Source organism: Cherax quadricarinatus, chromosome 13 (genome assembly GCF_038502225.1).
Source record: "Cherax quadricarinatus isolate ZL_2023a chromosome 13, ASM3850222v1, whole genome shotgun sequence".
Classification (NCBI taxonomy): domain Eukaryota; kingdom Metazoa; phylum Arthropoda; class Malacostraca; order Decapoda; family Parastacidae; genus Cherax; species Cherax quadricarinatus.
The window spans coordinates 14,535,125-14,557,111 of NC_091304.1; the positions used below are offsets into that span (position 1 = coordinate 14,535,125).

General features: G+C 38.5%; 1 protein-coding gene across 10 annotated transcripts in view; it reads right to left on the reverse strand.

Moving 5' to 3' along the window:
* Nucleotides 1-21,987, reverse strand: part of wge (winged eye) — a 257,480-nt gene that overhangs the window by 92,483 nt on the left and 143,010 nt on the right. For all 10 annotated transcript variants that reach the window (XM_070084546.1, XM_070084549.1, XM_070084547.1 and 7 more), the window contains one exon: nt 11,376-11,573. In XM_070084546.1, the coding sequence (XP_069940647.1) occupies nt 11,376-11,573 (198 nt within the window). The remainder of the gene's footprint in view (nt 1-11,375; nt 11,574-21,987) is intronic.

Below are 21,987 nucleotides of genomic sequence, written 5' to 3' on the forward strand. Positions count from 1 at the left end.
CATTTATTAAATAATTGCACCAACCACTCCAAAACTATATCCCCACCTGCTTTTAACATTTCTATCTTTATCCCATCAATCCCGGCTGCCTTACCCCCTTTCATTTTACCTACTGCCTCACGAACTTCCCCCACACTCACAACTGGCTCTTCCTCACTCCTACAAGATGTTATTCCTCCTTGCCCTATACACGAAATCATATATATACATATATATATATATATATATATATATATATATATATATATATATATATACATACATACATATATATATACATACATACATATATACATATATATATATATACATATATATATATACATATATATATATACATATATATATACATATATATATATACATATATATATATATATACATATATATATATATATATATATATATATATATATATATAAATATATATATATATATATATATATATATAAATATATATATATACATATACATGATGGTAGGATTGCTGGTGTCTTTTGTCTGTCCCATAAATATGCAAGATTACAGGTACGTCTTGCTACTTCTACTTACACTTAGGTCACACTACACATACATGTACACGTTTATTTATACACACTCATCTGAGTTTTGTTTGATTTTATCTTAATAGTTCTTGGTCTTATTACTTTTCCTTTTATATCCATGGGGAAGTGGAATAAGAATCTTTCCTCCATAAGCCATGCGTGTTGTAAAAGTCAACTAAAATGCCGGGAACAATGGGCTAGTAACCCCTTTTCCTGTAAAGATTACTAAAAAGAATAAGAAGAAAATTGTCAAAGTGGGAAGTCTGAATGTGCGTGGATGTTATGCAAATGATAAGAAAGAGATGATTGTGGATGTTATGAATGAGAAGAAACTGGATGTCCTGGCTTTAAGTGAAACAAAGCTGAAGGGGGTGGGAGAGTTTCAATGGAGAGGAATAAATGGGATTAGGTCAGGGGTTTCAAATAGAGTTAGAGCTAAAGAAGGAGTAGCAATAATGTTGAAGGATAAGCTATGGCAGGAAAAGAGGGACTACAAATGCATAAATTCAAGGATTATGTGGAGTAAAATAAAGATTGGATGTGAAAAGTGGGTTATAGTAAGCGTGTATGCACCTGGAGAAGAGAGAAGTGTAGAGGAGAGAGAGAGATTCTGGGAAATGTTGAGTGAATGCGTGGGGAGTTTTGAATCAAGTGTGAGAGTAATGGTGGTTGGGGATTTCAATGCTAAAGTGGGTAAAAATGTTATGGAGGGAGTAGGAGGTAAATTTGGGGTGCCAGGGGTAAATGTAAATGGGGAGCCTTTAATTGAGCTATGTGTAGAAAGAAATTTGGTAATAAGTAACACATATTTTATGAAAAAGAGGATAAATAAATATACAAGGTATGATGTAGCACGTAATGAAAGTAGTTTGTTAGATTATGTATTGGTGGATAAAAGGTTGATGGGTAGGCTCCAGGATGTACATGTTTATAGAGGGGCAACTGATATATCAGATCATTATTTAGTTGTAGCTACAGTTAGAGTAAGAGGTAGATGGGAAAAGAGGAAGGTGGCAACAACAAGTAAGAGGGAGGTGAAAGTGTATAAACTAAGGGAGGAGGAAGTTCGGGCGAGATATAAGCGACAATTGGCAGAAAGGTGGGCTAGTGCAAAGATGAGTAGTGGGGGGGTTGAAGAGGGTTGGAATAGTTTTAAAAATGCAGTATTAGAATGTGGGGCAGAAGTTTGTGGTTATAGGAGGGTGGGGGCAGGAGGAAAGAGGAGTGATTGGTGGAATGATGAAGTAAAGGGTGTGATAAAAGAGAAAAAGGTAGCTTACGAGAGGTTTTTACAAAGCAGAAGTGTTATAAGAAGAGCAGAGTATATGGAGAGTAAAAGAAAGGTGAAGAGAGTGGTGAGAGAGTGCAAAAGGAGAGCAGATGAAAGAGTGGGAGAGGCACTGTCAAGAAATTTTAATGAAAATAAGAAAAAATTTTGGAGTGAGTTAAACAAGTTAAGAAAGCCTAGGGAAAGTATGGATTTGTCCGTTAAAAACAGAGTAGGGGAGTTAGTAGATGGGGAGAGGGAGGTATTAGGTAGATGGCGAGAATATTTTGAGGAACTTTTAAATGTTGAGGAAGAAAGGGAGGCGGTAATTTCATGCACTGGCCAGGGAGGTATACCATCTTTTAGGAGTGAAGAAGAGCAGAATGTAAGTGCGGTGGAGGTACGTGAGGCATTACGTAGAATGAAAGGGGGTAAAGCAGCTGGAACTGATGGGATCATGACAGAAATGTTAAAAGCAGGGGGGGATATAGTGTTGGAGTGGTTGGTACTTTTGTTTAATAAATGTATGAAAGAGGGGAAGGTACCTAGGGATTGGCAGAGAGCATGTATAGTCCCTTTATATAAAGGGAAAGGGGACAAAAGAGATTGTAAAAATTATAGAGGAATAAGTTTACTGAGTATACCAGGAAAAGTATACGGTAGGGTTATAATTGAAAGAATTAGAGGTAAGACAGAATGTAGAATTGTGGATGAGCAAGGAGGCTTCAGAGTGGGTAGGGGATGTGTAGATCAAGTGTTTACATTTAAGCATATATGTGAACAGTATTTAGATAAAGGTAGGGAAGTTTTTATTGCATTTATGGATTTAGAAAAGGCATATGATAGAGTGGATAGAGGAGCAATGTGGCAGATGTTGCAAGTTTATGGAATAGGTGGTAAGTTACTAAATGCTGTAAAGAGCTTTTATGAGGATAGTGAGGCTCAGGTTAGGGTGTGTAGAAGAGAGGGAGAATACTTCCCGGTAAAAGTAGGTCTTAGACAGGGATGTGTAATGTCACCATGGTTGTTTAATATATTTATAGATGGGGTTGTAAAAGAAGTAAATGCTAGGGTGTTCGGGAGAGGGGTAGGATTAAATTATGGGGAATCAAATTCAAAATGGGAATTGACACAGTTACTTTTTGCTGATGATACTGTGCTTATGGGAGATTCTAAAGAAAAATTGCAAAGGTTAGTGGATGAGTTTGAGAATGTGTGTAAAGGTAGAAAGTTGAAAGTGAACATAGAAAAGAGTAAGGTGATGAGGGTATCAAATGATTTAGATAAAGAAAAATTGGATATCAAATTGGGGAGGAGGAGTATGGAAGAAGTGAATGTTTTCAGATACTTGGGAGTTGACGTGTCGGCGGATGGATTTATGAAGGATGAGGTTAATCATAGAATTGATGGAGGAAAAAAGGTGAGTGGTGCGTTGAGGTATATGTGGAGTCAAAAAACGTTATCTATGGAGGCAAAGAAGGGAATGTATGAAAGTATAGTAGAACCAACACTCTTATATGGGTGTGAAGCTTGGGTTGTGAATGCAGCAGCGAGGAGGCGGTTGGAGGCAGTGGAGATGTCCTGTCTAAGGGTAATGTGTGGTGCAAATATTATGCAGAAAATTCGGAGTGTGGAAATTAGGAGAAGGTGTGGAGTTAATAAAAGTATTAGCCAGAGGGCTGAAGAGGGGTTGTTGAGGTGGTTTGGTCATTTAGAGAGAATGGATCAAAGTAGAATGACATGGAGAGCGTTTAAATCTGTAGGAGAAGGAAGGCGGGGTAGGGGTCGTCCTTGAAAAGGTTGGAAGGAAGGGGTAAGGGAGGTTTTGTGGGCGAGGCTCTTGGACTTCCAGCAGGCGTGCATGAGCGTGTTCGATAGGAGTGAATGGAGACGAATGGTATTTGGGACCTGACGAGCTGTTGGAGTGTGAGCAGGGTAATATTTAGTGAAGGGATTCAGGGAAACCGGTTATTTTTATATATCCGGACTCGAGTCCTGGAAATGGGAAGTACAATGCCTGCACTCTAAAGGAGGGGCTTTGGGATATTAGCAGTTTGGAGGGATATGTTGTGTATCTTTATACGTATATGCTTCTAAACTGTTGTGTTCTGAGCGCCTCTGCAAAAACAGTGATTATGTGTGAGTGAGGTGAAAATGTTGAATGATGATGAAAGTATTTTCTTTTTGGGGATTTTCTTTCTTTTTGGGTCACCCTGCCTCGGTGGGAGACGGCCGACTTGTTGAAAAAAAAAAAAAAAAAAATTAGGAGCTAGTCAACCAAGAGTTTACAATCATATTTCTAAAGCAAAAAATATTTGGTATCATGTAAATCTGAAATTTAATTAAGTAGTTGAAGGTAAAAAGATGCATACATGCTAATCAAGACAGTAAATATCTTGATAAGTGCACATCACATGTCCTTTACATAGAGTATCACCACACCAGGTCCACCCCTATATAGTATAGTACAGTACAGTGGAACTCCAGATTTCGTACTTAATCCGTTCCAGAAGGTCGGTCTAAATCCGAAACATACAAAGACTGAGTAATATTTCCCATAAGAAATAATGTACGTGTATATATAACTAACCCATTCCAGACACCCAAAAATATTAACAAAAAATACATTTTTTAAAGAATAACTATAGTTTTACATACAGAAAACAATGAGAAATAAATATAAAGCACTAATGAAATGGATACATGAACCTTTAAATCACTATTGCATATCTTTATTGAAGACTCTTGTTGGCATATGGAAGAAGGCGAGGAGGGGAGAGAGAAAAGAGCTTATTGTTTGGAGGGAAATCCCCCTCCACAAGGGCTTCAGGTATCAAAGCCCTATCTGGAGTTACTTCCCTTCTTTGGCACTGGACCCCTGTCACACTTAAAATCTGTCCAGAGAGCTCTGTTTCTGGTGTCTCTTAAGATTTTGCCTAAAATGGGCCACTACGCTTCTTGAATCTGTTGAAACAGCCTCTGCTGGCCTTTAAATTCAGTAACAGCAGCACTCGTTCCAGGCATTTTCTTTACGAAATCCGCACGCAACTGCCTTGCTTTTTCACAAGTGATCGACTCCACAACACTGTCTCCAGTTAACTGTTTTTCATTGATCCACACCAACAACTTCTCCACATCTCCAATTGTTTGTGATCTCTGTTTCGTTAGCATATTTACCCCTTTTGCAACTTTAGCTTCCTTGATTTCTACTTTCTTTGCCAGGATGGAACAGATTGTTGATTTCGACTTCCCATACATCCTGGCAGGCTCAGCTAAACGTACACCACTTTCATATTTTTCTACACTCTCTTTCTTGAATTCTATTGTGTTTCTCACCTTCTTTATCAAAGGACTGGCACTAAGAACTTTCTTTGGGCCCATGGTGGCTTATTTCGCAGTGGCACTCAATAGTTAAGCACAAAAAACAATGGATTATTATGAAATGTTTTGGATGAACACGCGAAGTAATACTCACTCGACCAGTGACAGAGCCAAACTGAGACATGTACGCCGGTCCCCCCCCCCCCCCGCGGGGGGGGGGGGTTTACCCCCATCTGATATGTATGATTTCTGGGTGGAAGTACAAAATCCAAACCAAAATTTCGCCCAAAACAAGTGGTCTAAATCCGAAACATACGATATTCAGTGCATACGAAATCCGGAGTTCCACTGTATGTACTTGGGTTTTGATACCTTCAGAAAAAAAATTGTTTTATAGCAGACATTAACATCTTTCCTAGGTAGTAGGTTGATAGACAGCAACCGCCCAGGGAGGTACTACCGTCCTGCCAAGTGAGTGTAAAACGAAAGCCTGTAATTGTTTTACATGATGGTAGGATTGCTGGCATCCTTTTTTCTGTCTCATGAACATGCAAGATTTCAGGTACGTCTTGCTACTTCTACTTACATTTAGGTCACACTACACATACATGTACAAGCATATATATACATACACCCCTCTGGGTTTTCTGCTATTTTCTTTCTATTTCTTGTTCTTGTTTATTTCCTCTTATCTCCATGGGGAAGTGGAACAGAATTCTTCCCCCATAAGCCATGCGTGTTGTAAGAGGCGACTAAAATGCTGGGAATAAGGGGCTAGTAACCTCTTCTCCTGTATATATTACTAAACGTAAAAGGAGAAACTTTCGTTTTTCCTTTTGGGCCACCCCGCCTCAGTGGGATACGGCCGGTGTGTTGAAAGAAAGATTAACATCTTTATGTAAACTTCATACTGTATTTTTTGTAAAGTTTACCATGCTGCACTTTTAATGCAAGATAAAAAATATTTTACCCTTTAAGTTTATTATTCCTTGATTTTTTTTTTAAGTAGCTTAAACTTCTTTGTGTATTCTAATCTACTTTTTGTAGAATATCTCAAGTACAGTAAACTACTGTACAGTGCATATTTGCCACACACTTGCAACATGAGGTTTATATATTGCTGTACTGAACATGTAAGATAGGCAGTAAGCCAACAAGTAGTATATCAAAGACACGTTGACAGAATCTGGTGTCCCGTGGCTTGGTTGGTAGAAAACTGAGTGTCTGTGGTTCCGTCCCTGGTACAGGTGGAAGTGTTGGTGTATATCCTTATTTCTCCAGTCCCTGTTAACCTAGCAGTAAGTAGGTTCCTGGGTGTTAGTGAACTGTTGTAAGTGGCATCCCAGGGTGTTGTAGCATCCCTGAAACTGGACTGGGCTTTGAAATGAACTAAGGAAGGATAACAGCTTGTAGCCTGTACAAAAATGTTATAAATATTATGTTTTGCCCAGGCTTTATCAAGTTACACAAAATATACAACCTTCTTTATAATGGCCAGTGGTCAAGTGCTAAGAACAAGGTTACATCAGATGACAGAAGTGCAGGTGAGATCTGAGTGGCTGAGTGGGTGGCAAAATTTTCCTAGTACAGTGGACCCCCAGTTATCGGCCATAATCCGTTCCAGAAGGTCGGCCGACAACTGAAATGGCCGAAAACTGAATTAATATTTCCCATAAGAATTAATGGAAATACAATTAATCCGTTCCAGCCAAAAATATTCACAAAAAAAAATTAACAATTATGTAAGTATTACATACCTTCATTGAAGGCTAATGCTAGCTTCTGGAAGATAGGGAAGAGGAAAGAGGGAGGAGTTAGTGTTTGGAAGGGAAATCCCCCTCCATAAAGACTTTAGGTAGCAAAGCCTTCTCTGGGGTTACTTCCCTTCTTTGTCTTTTAATGCCACTAGGACCAGCTTGAAAGTTACTGGACCCCTGTCTCACAAAATAACTGTCCAGAGCGCTCTGTTTTTGGCATCTCTTTAAGATTTCCCTGAAGTGGGACAGGGTTTTGTCATTAAACATGTTGCAGATATGGCTTGTTTCAGCTTTGTCAGGGTGGTGTTTCTCTATAAAAGCTTGCTCCCTAGTCCACATTGCACACACCTCTTTAATCTCTGAAGAAAGCACCTCCTTCACTCCCTCTTCCTCCTCCTCCTCTGAAGCAAGTTCCTCAGCTGCAGTCTGTTGCTGTTCAAGTTGAAGTTCTTGCAGCTCTTCAGTGATTAGTTCTTCCCTGTGGTCCTCCACCAACTCTTCCACATCCTCGCCACTCACCTCCAACCCCAGAGACTTCCCCAGTGCCACAATAGAGTCCACAGGGTCAGCAGGGTCAGGGTCAGCCTCAAACCCTTCAAAATCCCTCTCTTGGACACAATCTGGCCACAGTTTTCTCCAAGCAGAGTTCAAAGTCCTGGAAGTCACTCCTTCCCAAGCCTCACCTATAAGGCTTATGCAATGAAAGATAATGAAGTGATTCCTCCAGAACTCTCTTAGGGTCAACTGAGTGTCCGAGATCATTTCAAAGCACTTTTGAAACATTGCTTTTGTGTAGTTTTTTGAAGTTAGAAATGACCTGCTGATCCATGGGCTGGAGAAGAGGAGTGGTGTTAGGAGGCAAGAACTTCACTTTTATAAAAACGAAGTCCCTAAACACTTGGTCTTCCAAGTCAGGAGGATGTGCAAGAGCACTGTCCAGTACCAGGAGGCACTCGAGTGGCAATTTCTTTTCCAGGAGGTATTCTTTCACATTTGGGCCAAATTCATCATTAACCCACTCTTTGAAAATTTGTCTTGTGATCCATGCCTTATGATTAGCTTTCCACATCACACACAATCTATTCTTCATGACATTGCTTTTCTTGAACACGGATTTTCTGAGTGATACACGAGTCAAGGCTTCACTTCGAAATCCTCACTAGCATTACCACACAACAAAAGAGTAAGCCTGTCTTTCATAGGCTTGTACCCTGGCAGTGCCTTTTCCTCCTGGGTAATGTAGGTCCTGTTTGGCATTTTCTTCCAAAACAGGCCTGTTTCATTACAATTGAACACTTGTTGGGGTTTGAATCCATCAGCCTCTATGTACCCCTGGAATTCCTGCATGAATTTTTCAGCCGCACATTTGTCAGAACTTGCAGTCTCACCATGCCTTACAACACTGTGTATGCCACTACGCTTCTTAAATCTATCAAACCATCCTTTACTGGCCATAAATTTGCAAACTGCAGCACTTGTTCCAGGCATTTTCTTTGCAAGATCCTCATGAAACTGCCTTGCCTTCTCACAAATAATAGACTCCACAACACTATCTCCCACTAATTCTTTTTCCTTAATCCAAAATAATAATAACTTTTCCATCTCTTCCATTACTGGTGGCCTTTGTTTAGTTAGAAAAGTCACTCCTTTTGCAACATTAGCATCTTCGATTTGTTTTTTCTTTGCCAGGATGGATGTAATAATGTTGGTAGAATTACCGACAATATATAAAGTAAAAGGACACAAGTGCAACTAATGTGACATTTTATTTTGGCAACGTTTCGCTCTCCAGGCTTGACAAAGCTCCTGGAGAGCGAAACGTTGCCAAAATAAAATGTCACATTAGTTGCACTTGTGTCCTTTTACTTTACAGGATGGATGTAATTGTTGATTTATTCTTGCTTTACATCCTGGCAAGTTCAACCACCTTCATACCACTCTCAAACTTTTCTATCACTTCACCCTTAAATTCCATGGTGTTTCTCACTTTCTTTATCACAGGAACTTTCTTTAGAGCCATGGTTACTTATTTCACAGTTGCACTGCAAAAAAAAACACTAAAAACAATGGAAAACAAGCGAAATGTTTGGATGTATGAGCAGAAGCTTCCTCAGCCACCAAGAGACAAAGCCAAACTGACGCGCAAGCGGCCCCAGCCGGCAGATGGACACATCCCAAACAGCCGATAACCGAATTAACAGCCAATAACCGGGCGCCAAAAAACCGGTCGATAACTGAGTTGGCCGATAACAGAACCGGCTGATAAACAGGGGTCCACTGTACATCTAGAAAATGTAAAACCAGATTCACTTCCAATTCTCCAAGAGAAAGGAGAGAAATGGACAGGACAAATTATCTTTCCAGTGGAAATATTGATTTTACAATTATATACACTATCTTTTGAAAAGTCAACGAAGAGGAGGCAATAACGATCTTCAAAACGACTGAGGACACCATGCACCCACATCTTCCCAAATCTTCCAGTTGCTCAACTGGCATTTACAACATTTCTTGTCTCAGCTGTGACAAACTATTACATATGTAGGTGAGATGTACCATGGTCTCAACACAAGTTCAAATATGCATGTAGAATGGTCATGTCAACAGTCTGCATAACTGGTGATCACTTCTCATTGATCGAAGTAAGATGAGGTTACGTAATCTTGTACAAGAATGACACACACGTAAATATGCCTTAAGGCTGCCACCATCCAGGTCTCAGACACCATCAAACAAAACCCAGGTAACTTCATCATTTCAAAAACACTTGCCCACCCCATTCCAGAACACTGTACCTATACCTTTGAGATACTTTTTTATGAGTCTCAAGAGCTTTTCTACTCCCTCAGGGCAGGCTTGTCTGGGGCTTGCCTGGCAACCCGCTTGGCAACATATTCACCAGAGCCTGACTGATCTGGCACCTGGTGGAGATACTTGTCCACTCTTAAAGACTTCTACATTTGTCCCAACAATGTTTCTGATATCTACTAGTAAGATGTTGAATAGTATGAGGCCACAGATATTGATACGATGTTTTTATTGTGCCCACAATGCCCCTGCTTTTTACTGGGTTTATTTTATACTTCCTCCCATATCTCTCACTCCAATGTGTTGTTATGGCAGCAGGCAGATTTGGGACAAGGCCCTTAAGTACTTTTCAGGTATATATTATCATGTACCTCTCTCTCCTCTGCTTTAAGAAGTACATATTTAGAACCCTAACGCATTCCCAGTACAGCCTCTTCTCACTTAACAATGGAGTTCCATTCCTAAGATCACGTCAGTAAACGAATTCATCGCTTAGTGAGGAGCATGCTATAATGGTAGTAGGTTTATATCAAACATTTTTTATATTGTTTTAATTTCACCTTTGCACCATTTATAACATTTCTGGTATATTCTTAAATGCTTATACAGTAATGTACCGTATATTGTAATAAACAGAACACAGGAAATCTGCACTAATATACATTATTTAGGTATGTATACTGGTCAGAGAGCCCATCATAAATCCAAGGCGTCGGTAAACGAATATGTCACTAAACAAGGAGAGGCTGTACAGTAATTTAAATATTTCATTGGCTCTGTGTAGGCCTTAAATGATCTTAATCTGTTCATCTCTGATATCTCTCCTGCCCTGAATGGGGCTATCAACACTGAACAATATCCCAAATGAGAAAGCACAAGCGAACTGAAGTGTCACCACTGCTGCTATTTCCCTTGTTTTGAAAGTCCTCATTATCCACTCTGTCATCTTCCTGGCTGTTGTGACATTTGCCTTATTGTGTTCCCTGAAAGAAAGATCAGCCAGTATAATTACAAGTTTTTCATCATATGTCACTGAATCCTACCCACACAGTACTCATTCCCCCCTAATAACACCTCACATACTTAATTCTTTTATACCTCACTGTCCACCCAGCTACATAGGTTTTCTCTGCACTTTTATCATTTGACCCAACATTCCTCTTAGTGCTATGTTCTATATGTAAGTTGATAAAGTCCACATTAGAGGAAACGTTGCTGTATTAAAGCCTTGCTTTATTTATTTGTCTTTGATTTACTATTGTGGTGTAATAGAGAGAACATTAATGCCAGGAGGGATTCATATGCTCATATAAGTTGGTTGCAACTTGCTTTTTCTTGTTTAAATTTTAATCACTCAGCTGTGAAAAGCACTGCTTTAAATTACAACTTTGCACTTCATTTGACCCTCAGTTGCCCTCAAGCCATAGGATTTCTAATAAGGTGGGTATGAATACCTGAAGCACTTACAAAATAACGCATCATTGACAAGTCTTCATATCAATTCTATTCTCTGATTTTATATAAAGAGGTAAAGTATATCACTGTAGTGCCACCTGTGACATCATCATATTCCTAAGAGAAGAATTTGGTGTTATTAATTTCTGAGAAAAGTTGGAGGAGAAAGAAAAAAGATAAGAAAGAAAACCAACAATGTAGCAAAGAGCCAACTGTTACCACCTTTCTGCTGGACGCATAACGCATGGAGCTGCGCTAGGACGGCATGCGTGGGCACAACTCCTGCCATGGGCGTGGTGATGGGTGGGGCGGGTGGTGACATGGGTGGCGGGGCACGGTTGGTGGGGGTGGTGGTGGTGACTGGAGTAGCTGCAGCAGACACGGCCAAGAGAGAGTAGAGTCCTGCATACGGCGCCAACCCTGTAAGAACAAATGTCTATCTTAGTGAAGCATTATGTATGCATCTCAGCTACTTGTGATACACTAGACTATTGCATTATACATCAATTTACAACACAGTATATACAATAACAATATACAATAACAACATTAAAACAGAATATTTTTTTATTCATTCCCTTATAACCATTTAGCCACTGTGTACAATGCACTTATGCATTTTGGGCAAATTCTACCACAGGAGCTGCCCAAAAAAGATACCACACAGTTCCCTGCTGGTAAACATGTGAGCATCAGCTGCTCTTATACACGTGTATGCTATCAGTACATGTGTATGCCATTAAGTTTCAGGTTATCTCCTATTATTTGTGAAGAAATACTTTCCACCACTGCTTTCCCATAATCTGAAATTATGATTTGTCATTCTTCCTTTGAAGGTGCCAAGATATTTTCCTTCTCTATTTTCTCATATTCTTTTATAATATACACTGTGCTACCTAGTTATCATATCTCTTCTATTCCTCCTGTATAACAATAAGGACATTTCAATCTTTCTTTGTAATTCATGACTTAACTCTATAATCATTATTTCTGCATGTCTTTAAATTTATTATACACTATTTCACTTTATTTTTTTTAGATATATACACCATCCACATTCCAATTTTGATCTAATGCACATTGTGAATTTTATTTAGGATTTCCCCATCAATATATTTTAAAGCTTAGGCTCCTGGATAATATGAAATTTCACATGTCCAAATTATTTTAAAAAATCCAATATTATATTTTACATGTATGTTACTAAATAGAAAAATCCCATATTTTTGTCTTTAAACATTGATCTAATCTGCTTAATTCATAAAAAAAGAACAACCAGAAAGAAACTGGATTTGAGTGTGGGAATTCCAATGAGTACACTTTGGTGTACTCATTGGATTTCAATTTAAGGGCAAATGTGCCAGAGAAAACAAAAAAAAAAAAAAAAAGGCACCACAAAAAAATTGTGCTTACCACAAATTTTTTTTGGTGCCCATTTTCGTAGTACACAACCTCAAGTGTATTTATACCATCCACCTCTAATTCTAAAAAGAATACATACATACTGCACTACTCCATCTCTGTTGCTATTTTTTACACCATCTTACTTTGAAATAGTCTGTTGCAGCAGTTTAACCCTTAAACGGTCCAAACATATACATGTATATACGTTCTCTCGCGTAGCGCCCTGAATTTTTTGAGAAAAAAAAAATCTTTTTTTTTTAATAGGAAAAAAGAGCATATGGTACCCAGGCATCCCCAATTTTTTTCATATGGCGCACAGTGAGTGCACACACCCATTCTCTCATGTCTAGGCGACTCAGTCTTATCATGGCAATGTTGAATGAATGACAAAGGAAACGTATATATACGTTTAGGGCGCTACACGAGAGAACATATATGTATATACGTTTGGACCGTTTAAGGGTTAAAAAAAAATGCTTACCTTACCTCATCTTTTATTTTTAATGAAGGCAAATTAGTGTTTTCATTCTTCATGCCATATCTCATGTCAATTCCTGGATTCATTTTGTTACATATTTGTTATTTCTATTTTATTTCTTTTTCTTTAGATGAAGACAATATATTACATTGGCACACTCTTACAGTACATTTGGTAGCTACCAGATTAGTCTTTCATAGGGGGTTAATGTATTAAAGTTTCCAATAAGCCCAAATAAATGCAGTCTATCAGCACAGGATAGAAAATCTATCATAAAGGAGCATTTTTTTTAAGTAATGGCATTTACCCTTTTTCAGTTAAAAGACCTTGGAATTTTTTGAGTGCCTTGTTCACTTTTTTTTAATCTGGTCTTTTTCTGAATAAGAATATTATTACATTCATGAGGAAGCACTAACTTTATATGCGTTATACAGCACCTGGGAAAATGAGAGATGATCAGGTCTGATTCAAGAAAGGAGAGTTCAGGTTTAATTCTTTGGATCAAGAGCCCATCACCAGCATCAAGGAACCTCTCTTGATGTGTAATATTGATATGAAACAGTTTGAGTTGGTCTTTTGGCTTATCAGCTAACTCATTCTTGAAACAGTTTTTCTCTTTATTCTAGTACAATACATGCATTCCTAAAAAGAGGTAAACCTTTGGGAGATATTCTTAGTCCTACAAAGGTATGGACATTCAAAGCATTTTTCACAAATATTTTCCATTGTCCAAGTTTCTCTCAATATCTTCCATGGCATTTTACAGTCAAATTTTGCCTTTTGACTATTTTTTAACCATGGGTTATTTTTCTTTTTTACTTTTTTCATATTACCGAACTGAATTTTATGATCAGTGGTGTTTTGCATGCACAGGGCAAGAAACCTATGTTACTTCACTGTTCAGTTCAGCAACCCATAATATCCCTAATAGGAATTACCTTAGGTCTACACCCCATACATCAACCTCTGCTCTTTCCCACATCTAGTTACACTTCCACTAAGTAAATGAGTGTCAAGGCACAGCTGAAGTTTAGTTTCTAGAGGAACTTTGTAGCCAATCTTACCAACTGTGCAATTATCTGTTTGTTGAAACCTAATTGTGGTTACAGTGGTTTAGTCAAAGTTCTCAGACCCCCCCCCCCCAGTCTCAATTACTCATGAACGGTTGCAATCTACTCATAGGAACACAAAAACAGAGGAGCGACACAATACAGCAAATGCCCATGCTGTATTGTGTCCTTTTCAAATCAACCCCTGTCACTCTTAAAATTATTCAGTCAGTTTTTAAAGTTATCCAAGGTACTAGCTTCAAAGCACTGAGTTCTCACTTCATTCTACTTCCTAACCACTCAGAAATGGAAGTGCAGAATGGCTCCAATTTATGAATATCCAAGATATAAGGTTTCCTAATTACAACATCAACATTTTGGGCTCAATTAATTTCTTACGAACAAGTGACTCCCACTTTCAGTAGTGGGGACTACTTACGCTGGTGGAGAAGTGTTTGCAGAAGGCAGTGCTTTGGCTGGTGGCTGAAAGCAAACATTATATCAATGCATGTTTGCTGTATTTTTAATAATTTACCTTGGAAAACAGCTGTGCATCATGATTGGAAAGCGCAAGATTGGTGGTGGGGGATACAAAAGTGCCATAGAACAGGAAATCTATGACCTTTGAGATAATGTACTACATACTGTATATGCAATTTAAAAAGCATACTGAGGGTAAAAAATTTTGAAGTTAACAATCTTGTAGGAAAAAATAATTGAAATTAGATAAGAACACTGAAGACTGGGGAATGCATGATTAACCCTTTTAACATTATTTCTTATAGGAAAATTGCATCCAAGTACTGAACAATCAACTCATGATGAATTTTCAAGAATGCATTTACGTTGTAAGTTGGGGGCTTACTGTACAGTATCTCTAACATCTCTCTGGCCCACTCTTGTCTTAAGTTTCCATCTGCATGTTCCTGTGTCCTTTCAAATAGTCTGTTCCTCTCCACACTGTTAATGCATCTGATTATCTTGTACTGTATGCTGTAATCATGTTGCCTATCTTCCAAGGTTGTCCAGACGTCTTCTCTTCTGAAGGTGTATAATTTGGTGTAGACTCCACAATGGTTCTGCATACTCTTTGATGGATTTTTATATAATGTGCAGTGGGCTCTAAATTACTTTTTCATTAATTAAGACTTCACTTCTTAAATACATCTCAAAATTTGCAAATCTAGAACCTTAACAATTCTGCATAACCTAATATACTGAATATTAACAGTGTTTAATGAAGAAAAAAATACTTTGCAAAATCATTATGTATTCATAGTATTTGTAAAGTTAGTCTTACTAGTTGACGTTTCAATACGTCCTGGACCATTGTCAAGTGTCAACGTGGTAATGGTCCACGATGAACCAAAATGTTGTCTAGTTCAACTGCAATTTGTTAGTTGTGAACTGTTCTAGCACATTAGTATGTAACATTCTCCATCTATGGTGACTGTGGAAAATACTGTATATATTTTCCAGAAATACAGTAGTTATACGTAAATAGATGGCCATACTGTATTTAATAATATTTATGTCAAAAAATGGGAAGCTGCGCCTGTGCAGAAGGCACTCGCCATTTTGTTTGAATTTGAACTAGAAGCGTTAGTGTAATGAGAAAAAATTTTCATGCTCTAGAGGTAAAATTGGGCTGACACCTCTCAAATAGGAAACGAAATTGTTGGATGTGCATTCCTGCATAATTTGAGTATCAGGCGACAGGACAGGACAACTCCAGGAACCTCAGATAAGCTGTCTAATTTATGTTTAAATTCTGGCCAGTAAATTTTTCATAAATGTAGGCAAAAGGGGGGTCCTGTACATGACACCTTAATCTCCAGTCAAATTGGTGAGTGATATTAAGATATTCTCCTTCTGTTATGTGTATGTGTATATATATAATCATTTATTATTTTTAATATACAGTCCACAAATTTATATATTTACCAGAATTCTTGGTGATGTATATTTCATTTGTAATTAATAGGTCTAGAGCAACTTGTGGATATGACAGTGGTAGGTATCGAAGGAGGACATTTTTTGTGACCTAGGTGTCCCAAATTCCTACTTGTCTATGTAACTCTGATAAATAATAATTATCTTTGTTATCATTTACTGTTATGTACATAATGAGTTACATTCAGGTAAATGCAATTTTCCACATGGTCCACGATGAACCAAAATGTTGTCTAGTTCAACTGCAATTTGTTAGTTGTGAACTGTTCTAGCACATTAGTATGTAACATTCTCCATCTATGGTGACTGAACTTCAGGAACGTCTCACTTATGGTAAATTCATACTGTTATTTGGTACATTTTGTAAATAACAATAATAATACCAATGCAGTTTTGGCTGTAAAATATGGGGTTAGACTGGTGTTGACTGCCGAGTTTATGTGGAAAAATCCACTTGTGTATGAAAGAGAGAATTTCGTACCTGCTACAGCAATCCATAATATACTTGTTACTTTAAAAGTGTCTTGATGCTGGTAAAGGATTCCTGATCTGAGCAAGTGACACAACCTTTCACTTCCTCAGATCCAACCTGATGACCCCAACCCACCAATTATCCATCTATTGCATGAATCTTACGAATTTAGTGCTCCCCCATGAATATAATTAACAGTGATGCCAAGCCAGCAACTGAAAGAATGATGATCAATGTGTTTCCTTTTTTTGGGGGGGAGGGGGGGTTAAACTACCTCGATAAAGAAACAACTGATGTGTTAAAATATATTACAACTGCATGCCTTCAACTGTTTTCCATCATTGGCAATTCTAATAATCTTACACGTCTTACCTTTTTTTTAGCATACTGCATGATCATGTTAACACTTAAATGGGGAGGGGTGCCATGATGCTGATAAAATGATTTTGATCCAAGGAAAGAGCTATTCTTTCCCTCAGATCAAACCTGATTAAACTCCCGTTTCCCAGGTGATGTATGATCCTTAAGGATTTAGTCCTTTCCCATGACTTTAATAATAATAATAATAATAATAATAATAATAATAATAATATCAATTAAAGTTTCGTGGGGTACACTATATTAATTTGGCCACTGCTGAGAGGCCTCACATATTCTCCATTCACCTTCTCAATATATTATTAAACAATGTTGCATACTGCAAAGTTTCTCATATGAGCACTTAAATTATTTACATGAAATATTTTTATAACCATAATCAAACGCAATACAATTTCAATAAAATTATTCCGGCATATTTGATAAAGATTAATTAAATGTGAATTTTATTTACAAACGTTAATTTACAACTTTCTTGTAAAGAAAGAAATGAATATAACTTTACATATGAAACGAAAAAAAATATGTTACAATACTGTAATAAATCAAAAGTCCATAAACAGGATATGAAAAACGCCATGTTTTCCTCCGTGGAAAATGGTTAAGTTTAAAGAACAAAAAAAAAAAAATACGGGTTTCATTTCCAATTTGTGGCAGGCACTTTCTGACCCCTACGGGTATATAATAACGATAATAATCATATTCATGGGCACTGTTAATACATGGTAACACTTGAGATGATTCAGTGAATACTGTAAGACAATTATCACAAACAAATGAACGAACGAACACTCGCGAGCGCGCACACGTGAACAGAATAGCAACAATAAACTTATAATTATTTAGATTAACTCGTTGACTTTGGAGGTCTCAGACAAGGCCTTCTGGTTAATAAGCTACATCAGTCAGACTGCTGCTACTAACAGCATGTAAACCAACGTATGCAACACAGTTCAGCTGGGACATACCTGTGGCCGATTTCAATGGTTCTTTTCACCCTCGCAGCCTATCCTGAGGCCCGGCTTCCTTGTTGAGTGATCAACTAGGTTTACCTTTGATATACCTTGCTTGTATGCAATTAAGACATTCGCAGCACTGGGATATTTTTAATTAAGGAAACGTTTCGCTCACTGGAAGCTGTCAATCCGTTGACTGGACTGCCGAATCTTCCAGTGAGTGAAATATCCTGATGTTGCACATGTTATGACTTATTTGTCAGTATTACATTATACCAGCTCTAACCCATCAACCAGGTTGTTGCTATTCTCGGCCCGCTCGCCTATATAGCCATCATAGTCAGGTTGATTTGATCTGGCACTTGACTGATCAGCGACTGACTCGAGGAACTTGTCAGTTTAACTTTCCAAGACAGTCAGGGATCTGTTGGGTAATTCCCCGTTACAATTTGGAGGGTGTTATTCAGTTATCTCTTAGCGTACTCAATGTAAGTCTGGTAAGGTAAGGTTTATCGGGAAACAGGACAAGTGTTTCCTGACGCGGGTCTTTAGCAAAATAATGACCCGCACGCAGCTGGAGCTTTTGGTCATCTGACCGAGGCCTTCCACTGGGTTACCGGGCCACCCCTTTAAAAGTTATGGTTATACACCAATTCAATGTACCCCGGCTTTCCATTACGGCTACTTGGCACCGTCTGCTGAGCTTCCCACTCTCGTAAGAGTAATTTCATCGTAAATATTTGGGACTAATCCCTTCACTTTTTCCTAGGCATAAACTATGATATATCTTTTTGAACTTTTATTCCTGCTGCTCTATCATCTGCTTTCATTCACGTCTGTTGTTTCACCCTGTATACTTCCACAAACTATCGTTCCACCGTGTAGTAAGTTTGGTATAATTCCACACACTGTCGTTCCGTCGACACTTACTGTCCTTCTGTCAACACTTACTGTCGTTCCATCGAGTAGTGAGTTTTAGTAGTTCCCACACACACTGTCGTTTCGTCGATACCTACTATCGTTCCATCGTGAGAGTTTGAACAACGCCTGTGTACAACACCGAAATTCCACCAATCATCTCATGAAATTCAGAGACGCCCAATTAGTGATCAAAGAAACTAATTTCCGCAGACGCAAATGCCTCGAATCAGCACTGATCGCTGTTTCGAATACAATTAAACAAAACAACGGCAGTTTCACCATCTCTGAAGTCTTAGCAAAAATCCTCCTGAAAACAGGAAACCCTGCCATCACATAGTCTCTCCTGTTATACTACACAAGCACATTACAAGGAGTGAACACTGAAACAAGCTGCCTCTTTCCAGTCTATATTTGTCCAACCTATTTTTGTTACCCAAGTAATAGCTTTTATATCCTTTTTCTCATGTACGAAATGGTTGCTCTACCATATTGTATTGTTTTTGTCACTACTACTACTACTACTACCACCACTAGTGAACATCGAAATGGTACCTCACTAGTATTGCACCTCACTCTGAGCCTTTATATACCCTCTGTGTCCATGTATTGTTTGTAATGGCTTGATAAAGCTCCTGGAGAGCGAAACGTTGCCACAATAAAATGCCACATTAGTTGCAATTGTGTCCTTTTACTTTACATATTGTCGGTAATTCTACCAACTTTATTACAGTCTACACATTGCCATTCCATTGCGTAGACGGTGATCCCGATAAACAATCACGACCGCCGGAGAAGAGTAAGATATCCTGCCCAATTTTTACACCAAGTTTCGATTTATAGGGATACAAAAGCATTGCAAGTTTTAAATCAATGAGTTCAGTAATTTTCAGTAATGCCGCCGGTTAACGAAAGCACTGTTAAATAAGCGAACTGAGCGCCATGCGTCATTTCCCCCTCTTCCCTACAGGGATACCTGATAAAGAAGAGGAAGTAAAGGAGAAAGAACAGGAAAAAGAACCAGTAGTAATTACTCTTCTACACACAGACAGTAATTCAGACATAAATATAATATCCGTCGTTACTGACCACAGGTTCGGCTTAATGAACATAGCAGGGAAGAGTCCTGACCCGCCTGCTCTTCTTATGCTGCCCTGAAGCCTAGACAGCCGGACCTTAGCCTGATGGAGTTACACCCAAGCACTTCAACGCTCGCTCACGCAACACCAGCCAGACCATGGCCTGATGGAACCAGTTACACCCAAGAGCCTCCACGCTTGCTCACGCAACACCAGTCAGACCATGGCCTAGTGGAACCAGTTGCACCGAAGGGCCCCCACGCTCGCTCACGCAACACCAGTCAGACCATGGCCTAGTGGAACCAGTTGCACCGAAGGGCCTTCACGCTCGCTCACGCAACACCAGTCAGACCATGGCCTTGTCACTAGTGGAACCAGTTACACCAAAGGGCTTTAGCCTGATGGAGTTACACCCAAGCACTTCAACGCTCGCTCACGCAACACCAGCCAGACCATGGCCTGATGGAACCAGTTACACCCAAGAGCCTCCACGCTTGCTCACGCAACACCAGTCAGACCATGGCCTAGTGGAACCAGTTGCACCGAAGGGCCCCCACGCTCGCTCACGCAACACCAGTCAGACCATGGCCTAGTGGAACCAGTTGCACCGAAGGGCCTTCACGCTCGCTCACGCAACACCAGCCAGACCATGGCCTGATGGAACCAGTTACGCCCAAGAGCCTCCACGCTCGCTCGTGCAACACCAGTCAGACCATGGCCTAGTGGAACCAGTTGCACTAAAGGGCCTCCACGCTCGCTCACGCAACACCAGTCAAACCATGGCCTAGTCACTAGTGGAACCAGTTACACCGAAGGGCCTCCACACTCGCTCACGCAACACCAACCAGACCATGACCTGATGGAATCAGTTGCACCTAAGCACCTCAACGCTCGCTCATGCATTAAACCTGCACTATCTTATTTCATCATCAATATTGACTATCGTATCATCAATATTGACTATCTCATCAACAATATTGACTCATATCGCAAATACAAATACATACGCAGATAACACCCAATAATATGCAGTAAACAAAACTGAAAGATTAAGTTTTGTAATAAACAGCTTGTACGTACACCCCTGGGTGTTTGTTCAGTGTTTATGAAGGTGAGGAAATTAATGTAAAACCTCTTCATAACTGCCTGTTTGATTTAAACTTGTACTTAGAGCCAAGCAGAAAGACAACACAAAATGACGCTCACTCAACCAATACTAGCCTAAAGCGACTCAACTTATCCTACATATACTCTCTTGGCACATATATATATATATATACATATATATATATATATATATATATATATATATATATATATATATATATATATATATATATATATATATATATATATATATATATATATATATATAATATATATATATATATATATATATATATATAAATATATATAAATATATATATATATATATATATATATATATATATATATATATATATATATATATATATATATATATATATAATATATATATATATATATATATATATATATATATATATATAATATATATATATATATATATATAAATATATATATATAATATATATATATATATATATATAAATATATATATATATATATATATATATATATATATATATATATATATATATATATATATATATATATATATTTCTACTAGTACGTGATACAACTATTACATACCTAACTGACATCATTGTCATACTATATAGAAAACCCCTGGTTAGGCAGAGAATTTCAGGCAACTCAGGTTAACACTGTCACCTCCCAGGATGCGACCCACAACATTCGACTAATACCCAGGTACCTACTTCCTGCTAGGTAAACAGGGACAGCAGATGTAAGGAAACATGCCCAAAGTTTCACCATACAGAGATCGAGCTGTGAGCTGGGGCTGAGGAGCTGAGGTCAAGGTAGGATAGCTGGAAGAACGTAAGAGATATGACAGACGGTAGGGTAAGAGGAGGTAGGATATACAGTAGGAACGTAAGAGCTATGACCGATGGTAGTGTAAGAGGAGGTAGGACAGACTGGGTTAAGAGAGGCGCCAAGAAGGCAATCCTGGGAACGTGCCTGTGGGCGCCCCAACAGTGCGCCCTTGAGCAACTTTTGCAACACCTGCAAGTGCTTGTCCCACA